Source organism: Lathyrus oleraceus, chromosome 2 (genome assembly GCF_024323335.1).
Source record: "Lathyrus oleraceus cultivar Zhongwan6 chromosome 2, CAAS_Psat_ZW6_1.0, whole genome shotgun sequence".
Classification (NCBI taxonomy): domain Eukaryota; kingdom Viridiplantae; phylum Streptophyta; class Magnoliopsida; order Fabales; family Fabaceae; genus Lathyrus; species Lathyrus oleraceus.
The window spans coordinates 468,662,987-468,685,401 of record NC_066580.1 but is presented as its reverse complement, the minus strand read 5'-3'; the positions used below and the strand labels follow the sequence as shown (position 1 = coordinate 468,685,401).

The window sequence follows — 22,415 nt, the reverse complement described above, 5'->3', positions numbered from 1 at the left end:
GTAGCATGTGCATATTCAAATTTGTTAGTTGTTATATTGCCAAAGTGTCTAACCAGATCAGTCAAGGCACAAACAGTCTTCTCCCTCACATAGTCCAAAATAGTACTCTCAACATATTTCAGGAAATTTGGATCTCTCTCACACACCTTTCTGAAATGTATTATAAATTCGACATATAACTCTTATATAGAAGAATTTATTATACCATTTCAGGCATCCATTATCTTTTACAACACCACACCAGGTTTTACCATTTTTCCGTTTTCACCATTGATTTGTTTAGTGCCTACCACAGATTTTAGTTGACTTCTCACATTTTTTATTATGTATACTTACAAAGTAATGTATATGATGTAGGGAACACCTTTGCAACCGAATTCATCAATGCGGTGTCGCGATTGGTGACAGTTACGTTTGACATGTTTTCTTGATCCTTCAACATAGCCTTACACATTTTTAAAGCCCATGTAACATTGTCCTCTTTTTCGGATGCCAAAAATGCAAAACCCAGTGAAAAGTCTTATCCGTCGAAGTAACACCACAATTTTAAAAAGTGGAAGCTTATACTTGTTGGTCTTATATGTTGAATAAATTATGAGCGCAGTGGAAAATGTATTGAACAACTTGATGAAATCAGGATGACTCTAAAATATATCTCGAATAATGACTTTATCCTTATAAACTATGTACCTAGAAACATAGTGGTTATCATCCAAAAGCTTCAATAGTTGTTGCATTTCATATCTTGGATCTCTTACCGCCTTGTTGTTTCAGGCACGCATATTGTATACTAGCTTCATATTTGAAATATTTTAAGGTCTTTTCCATTTCAAAGTTGCAAGTATGTTTTTCGGCGCCACCATGTTTAATGTCATGCCCAAAACAAGTTCATTTTCCTTAAGAATAAGGAGACATACAATGGGATGCCCGACTAGCTTGTGAAATAAGACATGATTATGTGTACCAGAAACCATATTAAATTTCCATGTATCATTCGTTTTAGGTATCTGCGCAATTTAAACAGACACTCCCATTTTCTCAATCGAGTGTCATCACATTTCGACTTCCTAACCGGTGGTTGGTACATGGCATTTCTTTCGCATCTCATTGTTACAATGCCAAACCCCAAAATTTCGGTCTCCATGCGGATCCATTGTAGCATATGTTATCAAACAAGAAACTCTTATTTATTTATAAATTGTTCAAGAACATCTACCTCAACAACATCATCCTTCACTTCATCCGGTTTAACATCATCCTTCACTTCATTCGGTATAACATAAATACTTATAGTAACTTTGAGAAACATATTTGAGTGCACCATATATAATACCAATCATAATAGAAAAAAAAGATAAAAGAAACTCAAAGTATCAGGCAGATCCAGAGATGCATCTCCAGAACACATGAAACTTAGTCCGAAGATACATATCTGGACTCAACGTTTTTTTTTCCAGCTCAAAAGCCAGATTAATGCAAAGAATAAAGGATGAAATGAATGAACTTTACTTTAAATTTCAACTTATTTTACTCCATTTGACGTGATAAAATACAAGAGTGTTATTTTGGTGTTGAAAAATTAATTGAGAATTGAAGAATTTTTTTCAAGAGTTTTGAATGTGAAGTTAAGTTTGATCATAAAGAAGAAGAACATGCAAGCCAATATTTTATTCAATTTTTCACTTGATATTTTTAAATACGTATCTCCGAAATCGTCACTGAGTTGTTAAATAAACAAACCCAATAAATAAATATATATCATAAATGAGTACACTGAATTTTATATAAATACATCTTCAATTTCACTATTGAAAATATACGGAGATACATCTCCAAATAAAAATAACGTTATTAATTAAAACACACAAATTATTATTGTAATTTTATATACTTAAAAAGATGCATTTTCACTCGTACAAATATTGAGTTAGGGGTACCAATGGAGTAGGTGAGTATTCTCCCTCTATTTTTTCTATTTTTGATAAATAAACGTGCACAAAAATCCAAGTACATGGCAATATTGTTTGACTGGAAAAGGTAGATGAGAAAGACATCATTCATCACGTGAAGTCATCGGGTACAGTGGTGGAAAATATAGTACCCCTTCTTTCTACGAGTTTTATATCATTAACTCATTTAAAATAAAAGAGTATTAAAAATTAAATGCTATATTTAATTTTTAATACACTTTTTTTAAATTTATTCTCTAATTAATATAATTTTTATCATTTTTAATATATAAAGATATTAAAAAATCCTAAATAAAAAACTTTAATTAATCTAAACATAAAAAGATCAATTTATTTTGAAAATATAAAAAAATTAATTTAAAAAAAATTAATTTTTTAAAAGTACAAAAAAAAATTGATTTTTTTTAAAATGAGAAGTACGATCTTTTTCAAAAGTAGAAAATCGATTTTTTTATAAAAAAAATCTATCTTTTTCAAAACATAAAAAGTCATTTTTTCAAAAAAAAAATCATTTTTTAATAAAAAATAAAAGAAGTTGATTTTTCCAAAAATAATAAAAAAATGATTTTTTTTGAATAAAAAGTTGATTTTTTTTAAATGAGAAAAAAAGTCAAATTTTTCTAAAATAAAAAAATCAAATTTTTTTGAAAAATTAAATCAATTTTTTTAATAAAAAACAATTTTGTTTAAAAGAAAATCAATTTTTTCCAAAATTAAAAAAATTAATTTTTTTTCCAAAAAAAAAAAGATTTTTTTTCAAAAAAGAAAGTTAAAATTTTCAAAAAAGAAAAAGTCAAATTTTTTCTAAAAAAAATCAATTTTAAAAACATATGGAATTTTAGATTTTGACTCCCTAAACCCTAAATTGACAGCTCCATCAATAAATGATAAAAATATAAGTAATTCTAATTTGTATCCTAAGAACACAGATTAAAAACTGATTATAGAATACTTTTGGAATTTATATATGATTTTTATTAAAATTTTATAATTAATATTTTTATACTTTTTTCAATATAAAATTTTTATTTATAAATTGCGCCTTTAAGAAACAAGGTAGCATTATTCTAAAAATAATTTAGTAAAAATACCATCATCTTTTTATTTTTATTTTTCTAAATATATATGAGATGATGGATTGAATTACGAACAAGGAATACAAAGTTTAATATCCTCTGTATTGCCAAAAATTAGGCATTTCGTGGCCCAGAAGTAACGACTAACGAGAGGGTAGGTAAGGTCAGTCACATTATAGAACTTACCTTCAGCATGAACACCGCGAAACTATGAACAACCTCTATAAAACTTTTATTTTCTTCTTTTCTTTCTAACCGCTTTGGGTTTTAGGGTTTATTATCACAGTTTCACATTCAAACGCCGCATTGTGAAAACTCCATGGATGAAGTTAGGGCTACCTCTGCTTGGGTCGCTAGCCGCTCCTCCCATGTCACCGTCGACTCTTCAGGTTCCGACTAATGTCGTTCATTATGAAACTCTTTTTCTCTTGATGTTCGAATGTGTGTATTTATGGTTGCATTGGTTTCGTTTTCAGGAATTGAGAAAGTAGTGAGCAAGATTGAGTCTATTCCCAAAGTTGAATGGGATTTTGAAGGGATTCATTATTTTGATAATGGACCTCTCACTGTTCAGTACTTGTTTGTTTTGGACGCTTTGAATTTTTGCTTCTGGCCTGGTAATTTTTTTATTATCTCTTGTGTTTCTTTGATTTATGGTGTTAATAGTCCTCTGTTTTTCTGTATTTTTCTCAGTTACTTTTCTGCAATGTATTTGAATTTCTGTGGCTGCATTTGTTTGGTTATCATGAAATGAGTTAATTGTAGTGCCTATAGCTATAAGCAACTGTTTTCTGCAATGTATTTGAATTTCTTGTGGCTGCATTTGTTTGGTTATTATGAAATGAGTTAATTGTAGTGCCTATAGCTATAAGCAAATATCCCTGTTTTGATAAACAGTTTAAGTAAGTGCTGATAGCATAAGCACTTATGAGTGAATGTTTATTCATAAGCTATATAGAGCAAATAACTTAAAACTGTTTTCATATAAACTATAAATGGTTTTCATGTTATTCTGGAGAGGTGAAAATAGTTTGTGGATATATCATAAATAGGTTGTTTGTTTCTATAAGTTCTTATGAATAATCTCACAAGTGATTATATTGGTAGATAAGTTCAAGCAAGATAATTCTAAAAGGCATTAAGAAGAATTTTCTTTATGTATAGTGTGAATAAGTTAAGATACTGTATAACGTGCTGTTGGAAAATGATGGTTGTGAATATGAAAATGGTTGTGGCAAACTTGGATTTCCATATCTGTGATATTTTTCCGAAACATTTGTTTAGACTTTGGTCGACAGCATTTTGGTTTATTGGCTTGTTATTGCTATTGTGAGGCCAGTTGTTGTTGTTGGAGTGGTTTCCTTTATTGACCAACTAAGGCCGCTGGTTTCAAACATACCCATCATTATCATCCCTTTTGTAAAACATATTTGAATAAAAAACCCGTAATAAAACTTAACTTTTTGTAGTAAATTAAAGCATTGAAAAAACATTTAGATAAAGGGATCTTACATACAGTTGCCTGCTCTTACTGTGCTAGACACAAAAAAATTGTTATTTTATTAAATGAGATACAAAATAACAATATTTACATTGTACCCTTTGATAGATTTTGACAGTTTTGTATGTTGAGTACAGAACAGTATCAACTTGAGGTAAGAAACAGCACTTAAGTTTTTACCTTTACTTAAAATGCTTCTCTATGTTAGTTTCTAATATATGGGAAATTCGGTAGATATTAAAGAAGAAAATAGTCAATACTTGTGGTACTTTTTTCTCTTTCAAATTATTATGTTTCAAGTGAAATTTGTGGTTTACTCATATATTACTATTATATAATTTGTGTTTTTTAGTTTCTTTGTAGTTTGAACTTAACACAATATTTGACTTTTTAAACTTATATTGTGATGTTTTCCTGTGAATTGTTATTGGCTCATATCTGTACCTTTACCAATGTATCATATTAGTTGGGTATTGTGCTCTAGGGTGTTATTGACCATATATTAGGATATTTGCGGGTCAGTTGTTTACATGACATTCTAGTTTACAAATACTTGAAATAGGATTAGTGAATTGTTTTCTGCCCTAGTCCTAGAATTTTAGGATATCTTTTTCCCTCTGGCTTTTAACCTTGCCATTCTTTCCGTACTTTCTTTTCACTGATCACTCTCTTTTCTCATTTGAAACAGATAAGGATTTGAATTATGATGATTTGGCATCTGGGCTAAAAGCAGCTCTTCAAAATGATAAGTCTGCATTTGATGCTGATCGCCTGCAAAAGTATACTGGTAATTCTGCTTGGAACTTCCATTGCCCTTATGCAAACTAACATGTCTATTTTCATGCATAGAAATTAGAATTGTAGGGAACTGACAATAGGATGTGTCAAACTTCATCTTCAATTCAGTTCATGTTTTTATCATCAAATGCAATTTGAGACTACAGTTTGGTAAGATTATTTAAGGGTAGGTAGTTAGGCACAGAGGTGAAATGAGCTTATATTGTATTGTAGAGCATGTACTGGTACATACAGTTACATATTACTTAATAGTAGGTAATCAGGCCTCAGGACTGTGAACTATTTGATTGCCTGATGTGCTTGAGCATGAACTACAGTCAAATTGTAATTACTCACACGAGAGAATGATATCGAGTCTGATATTTTTATTCAAGTGGCAGCATTTTTAAAAATATGTATCGACATCTCTGTTTACATCAGGCCTTATGGTGGATTTACTTGCTTTTTATGAAGAAATACTTTTCCGCAAAACCACTGACAAATTCAATTCATAATGTTAGGTCCGCAACTACGCGAGCTTTTGAATTGGCCTAGACCTCTTCCTTTGGAAGATGAACGTGTTAGATTACTTCACGAGGTAAAACAAATCACTGATTCTGAATTTGCCTTTATTCACAGTTATATCATCCATCTTTGTTTTTATTAGTTTCATTCCTTTTTTTGACATTCAATTCTGTGAATGTGACTGATAATAATAATTGATAAGCATCTCTTGAAATGTCGTAGTCATATATCTAATATCATCACTTCTATTTCTAGGTTGGGATTGAGCTGGAAAGGAATTTTGACGGAAAAGCTTCTAATCTTGTAGAGCAGTGTGGAAAATCAGCCGTGAATCTTGTTGCCCTTGTTGCACGTCATTTTCCTGGTGGATCATTTTCTTCTTTTCTTGTCTTCCATTGCTTAAGTTTTGAAATAAATTATGACCAACTTTTAAGTATTTATTTTGCACGTCATTTTCCTGGAAAGAATTCGTTTCACTGACTCCTAATATGAAAATGTTCAAGGCTTCAGAGACCACTCAGTGTACAAAGGTCGACAAGTATTTTTATATAAAAGAGCTCAGATATTTGTAGCAGATTTATGGGGTGCATTTAATGGCCAAGGATACGGTGAGTTTAAAGACATCAGCTCTCTGACTATAATGGCGGACTATATTGTCCCAGCCGTGCTTCAGCAGCTTGGTATTTTAAAGTTCAGCCCAAAACTTGCGAGTACTATTGAAGCCAGTGGTGAAATATGTCCGGGGACTGAGGAGGAAGTTGAACTACGAGCTTGCTCTATACATGCCGTGGAGAAAATGAGGGAGCTGATAAGTGTAAAATCAGGAAGACAGGTGAGAGTTATTTTCTCTGATAGTATTGTCTCCTTGTTGTTACCTGTGTTCAATGTATATGGAGAAAATGACTATCTTTCTGACTGAAGTCTGGTATTATCTTATTTCAGGTGCTCAGTGTAGAGCTGGATCTTTGGCTCTGGGCTTCTGGAGTTCAGACTGAATCTCTGAAGCACCACAGAACACTTTCAATATATTATTGAACATATATGATATATGATAATTCCCAGTTTTCAATAATTTAGTTTTAGAACAAGAATTTTTTGGCTGTTTAAGGTATTTATTTAAGATTATGTGAATTGGCTTTTGTAATTTTGGAAATGAGACACAAGAGCTACTGGACGACAGAAAGTGCCTCAGCTATTGACAAAAAAAGTAAATAGCTAAAACTTTCATACACTATGTCTGAGTGTAATTTTGTGGATGTGTGTTTCATAATTTTGAAATTTTGGTAGACCAATTTGTTATTTTTGGAAAAATATTTAGAGGTTAATTTAAATTTTTAAAAAAATATGAGTTAACTTATTGAATTTAAAAGATTAATAAGAATTAATTTGACATTTATATTTTATATATTCTCAATATTTTAATAATTCTTCAATGTTTTGTTTGGAAACAATGCAATTTATTTTGAACAATTTGAAATCCCAAATCAAATGATGCTATTATACTAAAATATTTTTCATTTAAATACACTCAAATTGTGTTTGGCTTAGCTTTTTTTTTCTTCTCCTCTTCTCCTTTAAGAAGCTAGGCCAAACATGGATTTTTAGAAGCTTAGGAAAAAAAACATTTTTACTATAACTCAAAATGACGTATAATTGTCTTTATATATAAGATGTTTAAAACCTGTAAAAAAATTTCAACCTCTTGGGTCGCAGTGAATAAATGACTTCTATTGTTGACCTCATAAGCTTAAAATCAAATTAATTATCAATAATTTGGATCTCTTTCATTTTATGATATTACTCATAAGTTTAATCTCCTTAAAATTTAAAAAACTTTGTATATTCTCATGCTCTTGTAGATTGAAATTAAAATATTTCTTTTTCATTTATTTTACATTTGCTTTTTTATCTCATAATTTTGTTAACCATTTGAGACTTTTTTTTGCACTTCAATAAGTATATTATTTAGCTCTATCACTTTACTATAACTCATCATTTTTAATGCTTCTTTTATTTGATGGTATTTTTCAATCTGACGAAAGTAATTATAGTTTAGATCTTTATCTTTAGTGTCTAGTTTGATAGAGTCCGATAAGATTTCGTTAAATAAATGTTTAAAATATTTCTTCCATTTATCCTTTATATCATTTTCTTAAACCAAAACTCTTATTTCTTCATCTTTAATGTACTTCACTTGATCCAACTCTATTTTCTTTCTTTCCCTTGCTTTAGCAATTAATATTTTTACACATAGAATAATCTTTAATACTCTTTTTATTGTAACGACTTTTAAAAATCTTGCATATGTTAGCCTTAATATGTATAGTCGGTCCCAAACCCGAATAAAAGGAGAGGATTGTGTTATGTAATTGACAACGAACATAAAACATTATCAAATCTCTATGACATAGATCAAATATGCAATAATGTGAGTTCTATATTGTTGCTTGTAAGTAACATTTTGTATGACTCAAGTACAATGTCAAAAGAGAAAGGATTGTTGTATCATTGCATGAATGCAATGAAAAATAAGTAAGGGTATTCCACATTTTCATGAACGTGGATAAAGAAGTTAGTTCATGAGAGTATGATTCATTTTGAAATATGACATATAGGCATGCTTATTCAAAATTTTATAAAAATAGTGGACACAATGGTCAGTAGAAAAATTAATTTAATGTGCCTACAAGAAACTAAGTGGAAGGGTGAAAATGAGAAAGAATTATACAAGTTGAAATTCAAACTTTAGTACACCGACAAAGTTAGATTGAGAAACGACATGAGGATTATTACAGACAAGGAATGAAAGAAGGATATTGTAGATGTGAAAAAAGTAGGAGATCAGAACATAAACCTAAAATTTATAATGGAGCAAGACATCTTTAATGTTATTAGTGCTTACACATCTTAGGTTGAGTTAGAAAAATACCTTAAAGTAAAATTTTAAGAGAATTTAGAAGGTCTATTTTAACATATACTCCAAAGAGAGAAGATTTTTCTAGGATGTGATCTAAATGGACATGTAGGGAGCGTATAAAGAGTTTTTTATATGACATGCATGAAGGGTACGGTCTCGGGGAGGCAAATCCAATCTAGATTTTTTGTCGGCTTTTGATCATACAATAGATAATGCATGCTTTAGGAAAATATGTGAGATTCAAATCATATATATGAGTGGAGTGTCATGTTCTCAAATAGATTTATTTCTTAATAGGAAGTCGGATAAGAAGATCTGTTTGGACTGTAAAGTTATAACTAGAGAGGATATGACTATCCAAAAACAGAGTATTGGTTATGGATATAAAAGTCAAGAGGAGATCAAAGAGAAGAAGTCACATTGGAACTCTACGAATTAAGTGGTGGCATTTGAAGGGTGAAAAACAAGAGAGTTTTATACATAATATTATCTAAAGAGAGTTTAGAGAATCAAAGAGGTTTTGGACGTAGGGGTAAAGACTCGGGGGGAGGTGGGAGGTGGTGGAATGAAAGTGTTCAGAGTAAAGTTCGAGTAAAAATGAATATTTTAAAGAATGATCTTGGTGTAAAAAGATTGAAACTTGAGAAAAGTATAAGAAAAGTTACTCCCCTAGTTTCTTTTTAAGTGTAATTTTTTGACTTTTTATACATACCAACAAAGCTAATCACTATTATTATTTTTCGAACAATAATTTTTCTTTTATCTATAACTAGCGTCCAAACGCGCACTTCGTGACCGTTTGTCCGCTTTTTTTACTGCGCTAACGCGTGAAAATATTAACAGTTTCTCTTTTTATAAGTTTGATTTTAATATAAACTATTTATATGATGAAACATATGGTATTTATTCAGATACATATTAAATTTTGTTTGTAATGTAATATTTTTTGTATTAAATTTTGTTTGAATTGAGAAAACCGCATTGTGACGTGACGTTATTCAACCGTTTTTTTCAAACAAATTAATGATGTGAGTGAAATAATTTGGTGATTTGGAATACCGTATTATGAAAAAAGAAAATAAGTGACACCAAAATTAAGTTTTGTCTTTATATATTGTTATAGACTGTTCAAAACCATAAGAAGATTTAGATAAAATAAGAAAAAAATGTTTCTCACAGTTTATTAAGCAAATAAACATAAACTTTAAAAGAGAGATATTAAGTAACATTGTTTCTTAATAGGAAGGTCAACCATCTAATCAAAATCAGAACTCTCTCTCTTCTACTATGTGCATCATATAAAAACCAATCAACAACACGTGTATTTGGTTATTAAACTATTCGTATGTACGCGTTGAATGTTATTTTGAAACCGAATTTGTAAGCAACTATGAAAGTAACATAATAATCTCCCACAATACTTGTTAATTCAATAAACAATCTTTTGAAAAGATTAAAAAAACATATAAGAAAGAAAAAGGATTACATACTTTCTTCCTTTTATCTCCCTCCCGTACACATTAACATCTCCATCATGTTAAAAACTAAGATTTTCAATAAAACTTTAAATTATAGTTTTCACTTATTATATGCATAATCCATTCTTGCTCTCTTTTTTCAATTCAATTGAAATGAAGTAGTTTTCCATGACAACATTTTGTAAAAAATGGTATATTTGAGAGAGAGTTGTTTTGGAAAATTAATGAGAGTAATTATAGATGCAATTACAGTTTTTTATATAAAATAACTGATTGATTATTCTTTTAATGAAAGTTGAGGGTAATTAAGGAATAAATTAAGATCATACTAAAATTTTGTATTCCCTTTATCTATAGGTATAGATAATTAAAAGCAAGATCCAGAAAAATCTAAATTATATCATAATCATTAACACAAAATAAAATATAAAACATAATAATTAAAAAAATAAATAATCCTCAATTTTACCATTTTTCTATTCACTATATTCCTTATTCTATGCCGGAGATTTTCATTTTTTTTTCTCTATTGAAGGATAAATAATGACAGAAATAATTGATTTATTATAAATGTGATGAAATAAAACCATCATTTAGTTTGTAGCAGGTTTTTTTATGCGGTTATTAAACCAACTTTTCTTTCAAATAAAAAATTACATTAAATAGGTAATTGTATAAGGCGGGGAATAATGAGAATGGAAAAACCAACTTTTAATAGTTATACATATGATATGTTGGATAAGAATTATAGCAACTTAGATTTAGCTACAATAACATTAAAGAAACTGTATCTTTTTTTGATGTTTTATTTTTAAATTTTAAAATAAAATATAATTTTTATAGAATAAAATCGAAAAGAAAAATATGTTAACTACTTCCCATCTCTGATGCAGCAATAACACTCCTTTTCTCTATTATTGATGAATAGAACACAAACTATATGAAATAACATGATTAAATAAATAGTTAAAATAAAATGTAATTTTTAACAAGTAAAATTGAAAAGAAAAATATGTTAACTACGACCCATCTCTGATGCAGCAATAACATTCTTTTTCTCTATTATTGATGAATAAAACACAAACTATATGAAATAACATGATTAAATAAATTGTTAAAATAAAATGTAAATTTTAAAGAGTAAAATCAAAAAGAAAAATATGTTAACTACTTCCCATCTTTGATGCAGCAATAACACTCTTTTTCTCTATTATTGATGAATATAACACAAACTATATGAAATAACATGATTAAATAAATAGAAGAGATAAGACATGATAATATAACAACCATTTTTTCTTACACAGACTACATGAAATATCATGATTAAATAAGAAGAAGAGATAACATGATAAAACTGCATGAAACTATTATACTTACACATCATTCTTTTTTGATATGTAACTATCATCTTTTCTTTTATGTCAAATGATGGTGATTACTAAGAACCAAGAGTAGTTTACATAGTTTCCTTTGTCCACAATTTGCTTTGTCTTGTATTTTTCCCTTTTGCTTCTCTCTCTATTTTGAATTTTTTCTTTCTAAATAAGTTATGTTGTTCACGTGCTAGTTTTTTTAACCACCCATTCTTATCATATCCGTAAAGCCTTTATTTAATTTTAAATTTTAAATTGAGTTTTTAACCACCCGTTCTTATTTTATCCGTAAAGCCTTTATTTAATTTTAAATTTTAAATTGAGTGTAAGTTTTGTTTTTGTAACCAACACATATCAAGGGTAAACTTGGAAGATAAAATAAGTCATTCAAAAAGTGTGTATCCTCTTTATATATAGGTATAAATACCCTTAATTATTTATTACATTCATTTTAATTTTTTTGTCTCTGTAATAATTATCTAGGGATAATTTTGACAAAAGTGTAATTAAAACTACCTTGAACTTTATAAGTGAAAATTAAAAAGAAACAATTTATTTTTAAGAAAATAACACTTAGAAACGAACGGAGAGAGTAATAAATAGATCAAGAAGACGGTGGATGAAGAAAAAAATGTCATTCCTTAAGAAAAATATATAAAGGATAAGTAGAAGACATATTTCTACAATTTATTTAATGAAGGATATGATATATCTCCAGACTCTAACATGCTCGAAATTAGAGAAGATGATTGTAATTATAATTACTACCGTTGAATTAAAAAAAACAAAAGGTAAACAAAGCGTTGAAAAAGATAAGTAACGCAAAGGCGGTTGAGCTAGACAACATACCATGAAATTACGGGAATGAGTATTGAACGAAGACTAAGAAAAGAGACTCAAATTAATGATAATCAATTTGATTTTATATTTGAGATGTTGATTATGAAAGTGATCTATCTATCTACTACAACATGTGATGGAGCAATATCGTATGGATCAATAAGAATTGTACTTAATTTTCATTGAGTTGGAGAAGGCATATGATATAGGAGACTTTGTGGAAAGCCTTAGAGAAGATTGAGGGTTAAGATTGTCTATATTTCAACCATCCTAGATATGTATGATGGGGTATCGACTAGTGCACATATACAAAATGGAGAGACTCAGAGACAACTGATTTCCCAATTATAATAGGATTGCACAAAGTTTCAATCTTAAGCTCTTAGATTTTTACTCTAATTTCGGATGTACTCACGAAATGCATCTAAGAACTAATAGCGTGATGCATATTTTTTTTTTGTAGATGATATAGTATTACTTGGAGAATCAAAGGAGGATTTAAATGAGAGGTTAAAGACTTGGATATGACTCTTAGAAACGCGTGACTTTCACTTAAGTAGAAGTAAGACAACGTATATGGAATGTATGTTTAGCAAAAGGATAAATATTTTTAACCTAGAAGTGAAATTTGAAGACCATATCTACCACAAATCACATGATTTAAATATCTTGATTTTGTAGTACAAAACAAATGAGAAATAGAAGATGTAAACTATCGAATTCAAGTCGAGTAGCAGAAATGGTGGAGGACCCCAGGAGTTTTATGTGACACAAAAGTACTATATAAGCCGATGGGAAAATTCTATCGAACAAGAGTATTTCATGTGATACTATACGAGATAAAATGTATAAGTCGGCAGTTAAAAATCAACATGCAAATAAAGTAAGTGTAACATGGATGAAGATGATGTGTGATAAAATTAGACGAGATGCGATTAGAAATAATAATAATAGAGAGAATGTTGAGGTAACACATAATAGAAAATATGATGAAAAATAGATTTAAGTAATTTAAACGTATAGAGAAATAACATATAGATTCCCTTATAAACAAAAGAAGATTAGATAAAAAAAATCAAACAACTAAGATAAATATAATTTTAAAAAAACTAATAAAAAATATCTTAAAGTTAACGAATTGGATATGAGCATGATTGTCGATAACGAAATTTTAATATTAAATTATCTTAATTAATAATTATACAGAAATATGAATTTGAATACGCAACATCCCATTTATTTAAAGAGTGAACTTTAGCCATTAAAATATTAGACACAAAAATTATGTTTGTATTAGTTTATTTAAACATGTTTAATGATAAATATTTCTTATATTGTTTACAAAAATTTATAAACACAACTAATGACATGTTATAGAGAAGTTTCATTCTTATTTTCACAAACTTTTAAAAGTAGTTAATATAAGTGTCATTTTTTATTTTAAAATAATATTAATTATAATTTTATCAAAAATACCCTTAATTATCTATTATATGGAAAAAAAATTAAAATAAATTACTAAAAAATCAAGGATATTATAAATAAATAAAAAGTAATCATTGTTTAAAAAATAACAACAATTATTAATTATGCATGTATAAATAAATCATTTTTTTCCTTAAGTATTTATGTTATTATCGGCAAGATAACCCGTTGATCCAAATATGACCTAAATGCATCGATCTATTGATATAAGTTCATTATACAATGCAACATAACTATTACTACATTCTTTTTTACATGACATTGTGGTATAAATTTTTTAGACGAAGATTGACATCATTAGAAGAATGGTGATAGACTTCTTTCACAAACCATCGATTAGAGTTGGAAAGGTAAACACTACATGGAAATAAAATGAGATGATGTTTTTTTTCCCTTTGTTTGGTTTCCCGTAGTGAAGGGGCTTGAACGAGCAACAAAATAATATTCGTTTGCCTTTTGGTGATGTTTTATGCCAAGAGTCATATGTGTGATTAGATTGGAATCTTCAAAAAACAGAGTAAGACAAATGAATTATAAAGGAGGATGCACCAATCACAATGGTAATGTTAATAGTAAAAGCATTATTGTTCTTGGCTGGGAACAGTAAATGCTTGATTATATTTCTTCATCGATTGACTCTCAGGTCAAACAAAATAAAGTTAAAGTTCGAATTCTAAACAGGCAAAACTTTAAGTAAATCATGTATTTGAACGAACACATTGCCATGGTCAGTAATTTTCTAACATCCATGAAAGTAGATGTCCTATTCTTACAACATACCCAACAAACAACGCGACGAAAAACATATCCTTTTAAGTCATCAAAGACCATTTATCATTTTCTTCATCTCAGCAGACCTCCTGGGATCTGGTTCTTCAATTGCTCTCTCAGTAAGCACATGTTTGATGCGACACATTGACTTTCTCACCTGATTTCACATAAATTAAAAGGACAAATATCATTGATAAACGATGCACGTTTTTTTCCCTGCTACCCCTAGAGTTTAAGGGCCTGTTTGAAACACTTTTCAATTTTAGTTCTTAAAATTTGTTTTTCAAATCTATTTTAAAAAATTATTTTTAAGAAGAAAATTAATAAAAAAATTTGTTTGATAAACTAATTTTTAAAAACTGTTTTGAAAATATGAAAATGAAAAAACTTGTTTGATAATCTGATCTTTTAATAGTATTTTAAGAAGAGAATAAAAATGCATATTTTATCATTTACTTTTAAAATCTATTTTATTGTATAAAATATTGAGATTATTTAAAAACAAAAGAAAAAACAGAACCCAAATAAGAAAAATAAAAAATTGAGATTAAGGGCTTGTTTGATTCAATTTTAATTTTTTGTTTTTAAAAATTGTTTTATAAATTAGTCTTAAAAATTATTTTTAGAATGAAAACAAAATAAAAATTCATTTGGAAGCTGTATTTTTTAAAATTATTTTTGAGATAATAAAAGAAAAAACGTGTTTGGTTGATTTGTTTTTAAAAGTTAATTCAAATATTATTTGTTTTTTATTTTTGGTGTTTTCCATGTATTTATCACTAACAAAAACACATTTTCTATTGCAAATTCATATTTAATAAATCAATGTAATTACAATCATGTTGTTAATGAAAATTTAGAATTTCCCATGTATTTTTAGTTTTGGTGTTTTAGAAATTCAAAAGCAAAACAGCTTTTACAAGTTTTGGTTTTTTAGTTTTTAAAACTAAAAAACAAAAACAGTTTTCAAAACCACTTTCTTAAAAACTATTTAACAAATGAGTTTTTAGTTTTTCAATTTTCAAAAACTAAAAAACTGTTTTTGAAAAGGGAATCAAACAAGCCCTAACTCTCCACATTCAGTTTCTCCAGCATGTTCTATACAAAACAGTGTTTTCAGCAAAAGATGATAAAACCACCAATGTGATTTTCTATACTAACATCCACGTGATTAAGGGTAACAAAAACAGCACACGTAAAGCAGACCAGGTGCAAGAAGTGAAGAAATACCTTAGGCAAGCGCTCTGGGTTATGAAAACGCAAGTTCTGAGAATGAAGCATTTGACGTTGAGTCATCAACATGTTCTTTTCCTTTAACAACACATACCACAGTTTATGAAGGTCATCCCAAGATTTCAGACGCAATTCAGAAGCCTTCCAACTCCGACCTAACAACAATGACAAAATATTAATAAAAGAAAGCCACTAATAGAAATGGCACAAGTGCACAAATTACGAAGCTCAATAGAGAAAATCATAAATTATTGATGTACTAGTTTAGTGTGGCTATAAATAAAAATCAGAGATTTTTAATTGTTATTACGGATGAAAAGAAGAGTCGCATATTTCATACCATAGACAACTGGTTTATCATTTTCAAGGCTCCTGTCTGCCTCAAAGAAGTCCGGAAGAGGGTTATGTACTACACTGCCACCGGCAGCAGCAGCTGTAGTGGAACAATGTTTTGATCTGGCAGCAGCAGCAAAGAATGTCCGTCCAAATGCTTTAGCCAAAAACATGGCTGCAAAGCCAATCAGATTGATTGATTATACAACATAAGAAAGAAGCCAGAAAAAAATGACTCCCAATGCAACTAATGTTATTCAAATAAAATAAATATTTTCATACATCAGTGTTGACTTTTCAAGGGACGTATTGTTGCGTATGATTCAGTAACAATTCAGAAATTGCACCATTCCAAATGTAACACTGGTGGTGAGTGGGATGAAAAGAAAATTGGAAAAAAAGTGCAAATCTAGAACCGAAATTCCATTTGACAGAGGCCACTCTCATATTCTTCTACAGCCACACATGTAGGGATTGAGTTGGGTTTTATAGTCACAGATTCAGTATTGGTCGGCCACCCCACTCAGCTCTAGCACACATGAGTCAAAGCAAAGCAAGAGATGCATTCTTAACTAATTTATTTTGGCTGATTAATTACAATCAAAGGTTATTATGCCATTCAACAATTCTTTAAAGTTACAGAATGTAGAGTAGTAGCTCCTTTGAATATATGAAATTATCTTTCAACTAGATGGTAATATTTTGCCTTCTTGCTCACACAGAATGTAGATTAGATTATAAGATATAACTGCCACAACAACATCCTTTCTCTTCTATGTATTTACATATCCAATTTAAAACACAAACTGCTAACCTAACTACAGTTCCAAACAGTGTTGTCGATGGTGGATGGCGGATGGCGGTTCATGGCGGAGGCCAATAGCGGATTATGATGGGAAAACCTGCAATATCGACCGATATTTACCATTGCGGCCTGCCCGAAAACCGCCATGTATATCCGCCATAGCACTACTATTTGATAACATTGGTTCCAAATTGATACAGACTAGAGGTGACAGTCAAAACAACTCAACTCCAAGGTTGTCAAGAACTAGGTATGTTTACAAATATGTCAGCTTTGCTTCATAAGCTTCCTTTTTGCGAAAACCAAAAGCAGAATAAACTTGTTTAAATTTAGAAGCCAGATAAGAAGGTATAAGCTAATGAACTTGATATTTAAAGCAAATACAATAGTATTAGTTTATTACTTTATAGTGTTTTAGATCTTAGTCACTATACTAAAAACTACTCAATAGAGAGTAAATAATCAAAACTGAATTATTTTAAAATTATGAAGGATGGAAATGTGAATAAACGACCCTTTTGATTCAAAACTAAATATTTCTACAAACCAATACATCCTATTCCTAAGGTGCATCGCATCTCTTAAACAAACATGAGCAGAGTATTAAAAGTTCAATTAAAACTACTAACTTAAGTAAGATATTAGTAGCAAACAATGTAGCTAGCAACGATACTTCAAAATGAAGGCGTGTCTAGTGTCTGAAATGTGTTGTTAACCAGCTCCACCACGCTACGGACGCACATGGTTACACTTAATCACTTCCACTTTCTCATATTATTCATTATGGAAGTGTCTATTATTCGTTGCTTCCTATGTAGCAAACAATGTTGATTTGGTTTCTATTAGTCAAGTTAGTGAGATACCACGGAAAACATGACATGATGGCAACAAACACATTCAGAAATCAGCTTGAAAATGACCCAAATGCAATTAATTTAGAGCTTTGTTGAATAAAAACTCAATTTTTTTTCCTTACAGCCAGTCAGCCACACAACAAGGTTGCTAAAAGTTCAGTCTACTCAGACAAAGATTCACATAACACCACTCAGGAAAATTATCAAACACCTAAAAGGCAACACATTAAGTGCACAAATTCATCCTATATTCCTATACTTTTCAACACATAAACAAGACAGAGAAATGCGCATTCACTTAAATGGCCTTGAGCAAAAATCCCCAAAAATCAAAGTTCTTGAAAGAACCTAAAAATGGGGTTCCAGTATTAGAGTAACACGACCCTTGAAACCGTCACAAAACCGTAAATAATATAAGAGAGAGAGAAATTTGATGAACTTACTTGATTCTAAGAAGAGAACGGAAATGAAGGTTGAGAACGTAAGAGAGAAAACGTGAGAGAGAGTTAGGATGCTTGGACAGTGATGCGCTCTCCGCCGACAACTAACTCCGGCGGCTTGAGTTGAGTGCTTGTTTCTGATGCAATACTGGCTGAGCCACTCCAACTTGGTGGATCATAAGAATGGGCCTGTTCAATAAAATGTAGACCGGGCTTTGGATTATAATTCTATTTGAGAATTTCTTAATGCACCATATATGTTTCTTAACCACCACGAGAAATTATTTAAATGTCCTCTGGTTTTGAAGATGCATTTTTGGACGTATCTATTTCTGAATAAACATTGAAATATTTCAAAGATGTATCTCAAGAACAATTTCAAACATTCAATACAACTAACTCATTACATTTGAATTGTATCAGAGATGCATATTCGTGGATATTCCGGAGATACATCTCCAGAATAAAAAAATTGTTTATCTATGTTCAATACTATAAGTTGTTTATCTGTGTTCGGATGAAGTATAACGTACGATTGAAAATAAATAAAAAAATTGATATACATAATAATAAGAGACTACTACTGTGTGTGTCGAAAATAAAATAACAATACATGTCGAAAATGTCGTACAATTGAGATCCAAAATGTAGTAAGACCGTCAAAATAAAGTACAGACTATAGTACTACAACAAAATAATAAGAGACTATTATTTTGTGTGTCTGACAACCTCTCATCTACCTGCTCTACCTCCTCGACCATCAATCCCCCATGTCCTCCAACGATGTGTCTAGTACAACAATGCCCTATGTGCCTCCCCCATGACAGCATCTAGGACTCACCTGAAACCAAACCCATCAGGGAAATGGAAAATCTCTCCCTTGTGGGTGTCCCTCCTCGAAGCCTTTGATGCAAATATCGATTGTTGGGATCCTAGGTTGGATGGTCACAACGAGACATTCACGCCCATAGAGGACTTGAGGGGAGTCAGGATAGGCCCCTCATCCCACCAAGTAACAAAGATAGGAGCTTCGCTTATCAAGGAAGAAGAAAATGAGTTATTCGACCAACTCGTTAGAAACGTTGACTTGTTCGCCTAAGCTCTTTCTGACATGCCAATGATAGACGCTAGAGTGGCGTGGCATCGCCTCACCGTCGACCCTTCTGCCAAGTTAGTGGCACAAAGGAATCAAAAAGTTGGCGAGGAGAAGATGGTCTCCACTGACGAGGAAGTAGGAAATCTATCCAACACCGGATTCATCACATAAAAGAAATACCCTACCTGGTTGGCCAACGTTATGTTGGTGATGAAAGTAGCAAACAAGTGGCGCATCTGTGTGGACTTTACTGACCTAAATATCGCCTGCCTTAAGGACTCATATCCTCTACCAGACATTGATCGCCTAATTCATGGGTCCTCAGGATATCACATGTTGAGTTTCATGAATGCATACTCAGGGACAACCATATCCAAATGGATCCCCTTATACGCTCCCAAGAAGACTTTCATGTTGAATCATGGAAACTAATACTACAATGTCATGCCCTTCAGCCTCGAGAATGACGGTTCCACCTATCAGTGACTCATGGGCGCTGTGTTCTCCCACAAGATAGGGTATAACCTAGATGTTTATGTGGAAGATATGATAGTGAAAACCAGTGAAGGGAGCAATCATGTTGCGGACTTAGACCATGGCATGCAGTAATTTATGAAGTATAACATGCACTTGAATCCTGCCAAGTGTTTTTTTAGGGTTCAAGTCGGGAAGTTCCTGGGGTACATGCTAAAGAGGAGAGGTATTGAAGCCAACCCAAATAAATGTCAAGCCGTCATCCATAAGAGAATCCCCACAATATCAAGGAAGTGTAACAACTCACAGGTTTCCTCACCTCCCTATCTTGATTCCTCTCATGTACGGGCGACAAGGCTTTCCTTTTCTTTTCCTCCCTAAATAAGAAAGAGATTTGAATGAACCATAAAATGTGAGGAGGCTTTCTCGAAGGTAAAATCCTTCCTCACATCGCCTCTAATTCTCACTCGCCCGAGAGAGGAATCACTACTACTCCTCTACCTCTTTGTCACAGATTAAGAGATATGCTCAGTACTCATCCAAGAGATGTATAAATAAAAAAGGTCCGTGTATTTCGTAAGAAAGGCCAAAACACGATACCAAAAGATAGAGAAGATTGAACTGGTTGACGTTGTCATATTGAGAAAGTTGTGCCTCTATTTCCAAGGACATGAGATCATCGTGAAACTATTTATCCTGTTTGACTAGTCTTTAAAAAACCAAATCTAGAGAGAAGAATGGTGTCTTGGGCGGTAGAGCTCTTAGATTATGATATCCAATACATCATGAGAGGAAGCATCAAATCCCAGGCTCTTGCAGATTTTATGGTAGAATTTAGCTCGTCTGCAGACAAAGAGATGCCCTAAGATTGGACATTATTAGTCGATGGTCCTTCAAATGTGAAGGGGAGAGGCGAAAGAATAATCTTGGAAGGTACTGGCTTCTTATTGATTTACATTAAAGTTTTAGTTCAAAGCTGGCAACAATCAGGAGGATTACGAAGCCCTCATTGCCGACATAGTCCTCGCCCTAGAGATGGGAGCCTCCCGATTGAAATCCAAGATAGAATTCCAATTAGTATCTAACCACGCTTCTGGATAGTACCAGGCTAATGAACCTTAGCTGATAAAATATCTACACAAGGTAAAAGGTCTATCTACACGCTTTATGTCTTTTGAAGTAGAACATTTCCATGTGAATAGAACTTCAAAGCAGACCTCCTGTCCAAGCTTGCAAATTCAAAAACAATAGGGTTTAATTGGGCAGTGATCCAGGAGACTCTCGCCACCCGAACATAGAGGCAAGAGAATTTTACTCCTTGGAATTCGTCCCCAAATTTAGTTGGATGTCGCCCATACTACGCTACCTTTAGGAGAACGAATTCCCATCGAGTGATGGGGAAGCAAGGAGAGTCTGAAAGTAGGCTGCTAAGTACACTCTTATCGCAATATAACTTTATAAAATGGGGAGAGCATCTCTAATTCTACAGTGTCTAAGAGAGCATGAAACTCCCTTGGTACTTGTCGAAGTCCACAAAGGAGCATGCGACAGTCATATTGGTGGAAAAGCTCTTGCACATGAATTACTTAGGACATGATACTATTGTACTACACTGATGAAGGATAACATGTCTTTTGTAAAGAAATGTGACCAGTGTTTGAGGCATGCTAACCTTCATCATGCCTTAGTTGAGCTCTTCTAATCAATGAAGCTACCCTGGCCTTTCTACCAGTAGTGTGGACATCTTAGGTTTGTTCCCTCTAGTGCTAGACCAACTAAATTTTTTAATAGTAGGAGTAAATTACTTCACAAAGTGAATATAGGGGGAAGTTGACGCCAAAATCACAATTGGAAGAGTTTTCCACTTCTATTGGTAGAAAAATTAAGTGCAGGTTTGGGCTTCTCGAAGCCATTATTTCCAACAATGGAACATAATTCGCAGCTCTGTGGTAACCGAATTTTTACGAGATTTAGGAGTACAAAAAAAGTTTGTATATGTTGTACACCCGCAAGCCAATGGGTAAGCCAAATCGGAAAGCAATATGATTCTGAATGGACTAGAAAATAAGCTCGATGGTGCTAAAGGCTTAAGGGAGGAATTACTCCATGAAATATTATGGTCATATCACACCACCCTCACTCTACTACCAAGGAAAATCCATTCACCATGGTGTTTGGAGCAGATATTATGCTTCCCGTAGAGATTGACACACCCACGTGGCGACGCTCCCAATTTGATCAAAAGGTAACCAAGGCAAGATTAGAATATGCTACTAACTTGGTCGATGAATTGAGAGAAGTCTCCCATGTCCTAGAATTCGCGACCAAGCATATAACTTCTATAAGGTATAATTCCAAAGTTAGGCTGAGGGAGATGCGAGAATGCGACTTGGTCTTAAAGCATGTGGTTTTTCCTGAACATCATGGAAAACCACAACCCAACTGGTAGTGACCATATCGTATA

The 22,415-nt window shown here is 31.5% G+C and overlaps 2 protein-coding genes across 5 annotated transcripts; one reads left to right on the top strand and one right to left on the bottom strand.

Moving 5' to 3' along the window:
* The first annotated feature begins 3,098 nt into the window (after positions 1-3,098).
* LOC127120466 (uncharacterized) lies at positions 3,099-7,083 on the top strand. 4 transcript variants are annotated; one of them, XM_051050901.1, is made up of 8 exons: positions 3,099-3,200; positions 3,318-3,435; positions 3,523-3,663; positions 5,236-5,334; positions 5,846-5,922; positions 6,105-6,213; positions 6,353-6,681; positions 6,792-7,083. In XM_051050901.1, the coding sequence occupies exons 2-8, from the start codon at positions 3,366-3,368 to the stop codon at positions 6,882-6,884; spliced, it is 918 nt and encodes a 305-aa protein (XP_050906858.1). In that variant the 5' UTR covers positions 3,099-3,200; positions 3,318-3,365; the 3' UTR covers positions 6,885-7,083. The 4 variants fall into 4 exon arrangements, with proteins under 4 accessions (XP_050906858.1, XP_050906856.1, XP_050906857.1 ...); XM_051050899.1 differs by having other exon boundaries at positions 3,103-3,209; XM_051050900.1 differs by having other exon boundaries at positions 3,111-3,204.
* Positions 7,084-14,506: 7,423 nt separating this feature from the next.
* On the bottom strand, positions 14,507-18,660 carry LOC127120465 (uncharacterized). The gene is made up of 4 exons (XM_051050896.1): positions 18,385-18,660; positions 16,290-16,457; positions 15,947-16,104; positions 14,507-14,873 (listed from the first exon to the last, which is right to left on the bottom strand). Exons 2-4 carry the CDS (start codon positions 16,453-16,455, stop codon positions 14,766-14,768), a joined length of 432 nt encoding a protein of 143 aa, XP_050906853.1. The 5' UTR covers positions 16,456-16,457; positions 18,385-18,660; the 3' UTR covers positions 14,507-14,765.
* Between the last annotated feature and the right edge of the window lie 3,755 nt (positions 18,661-22,415).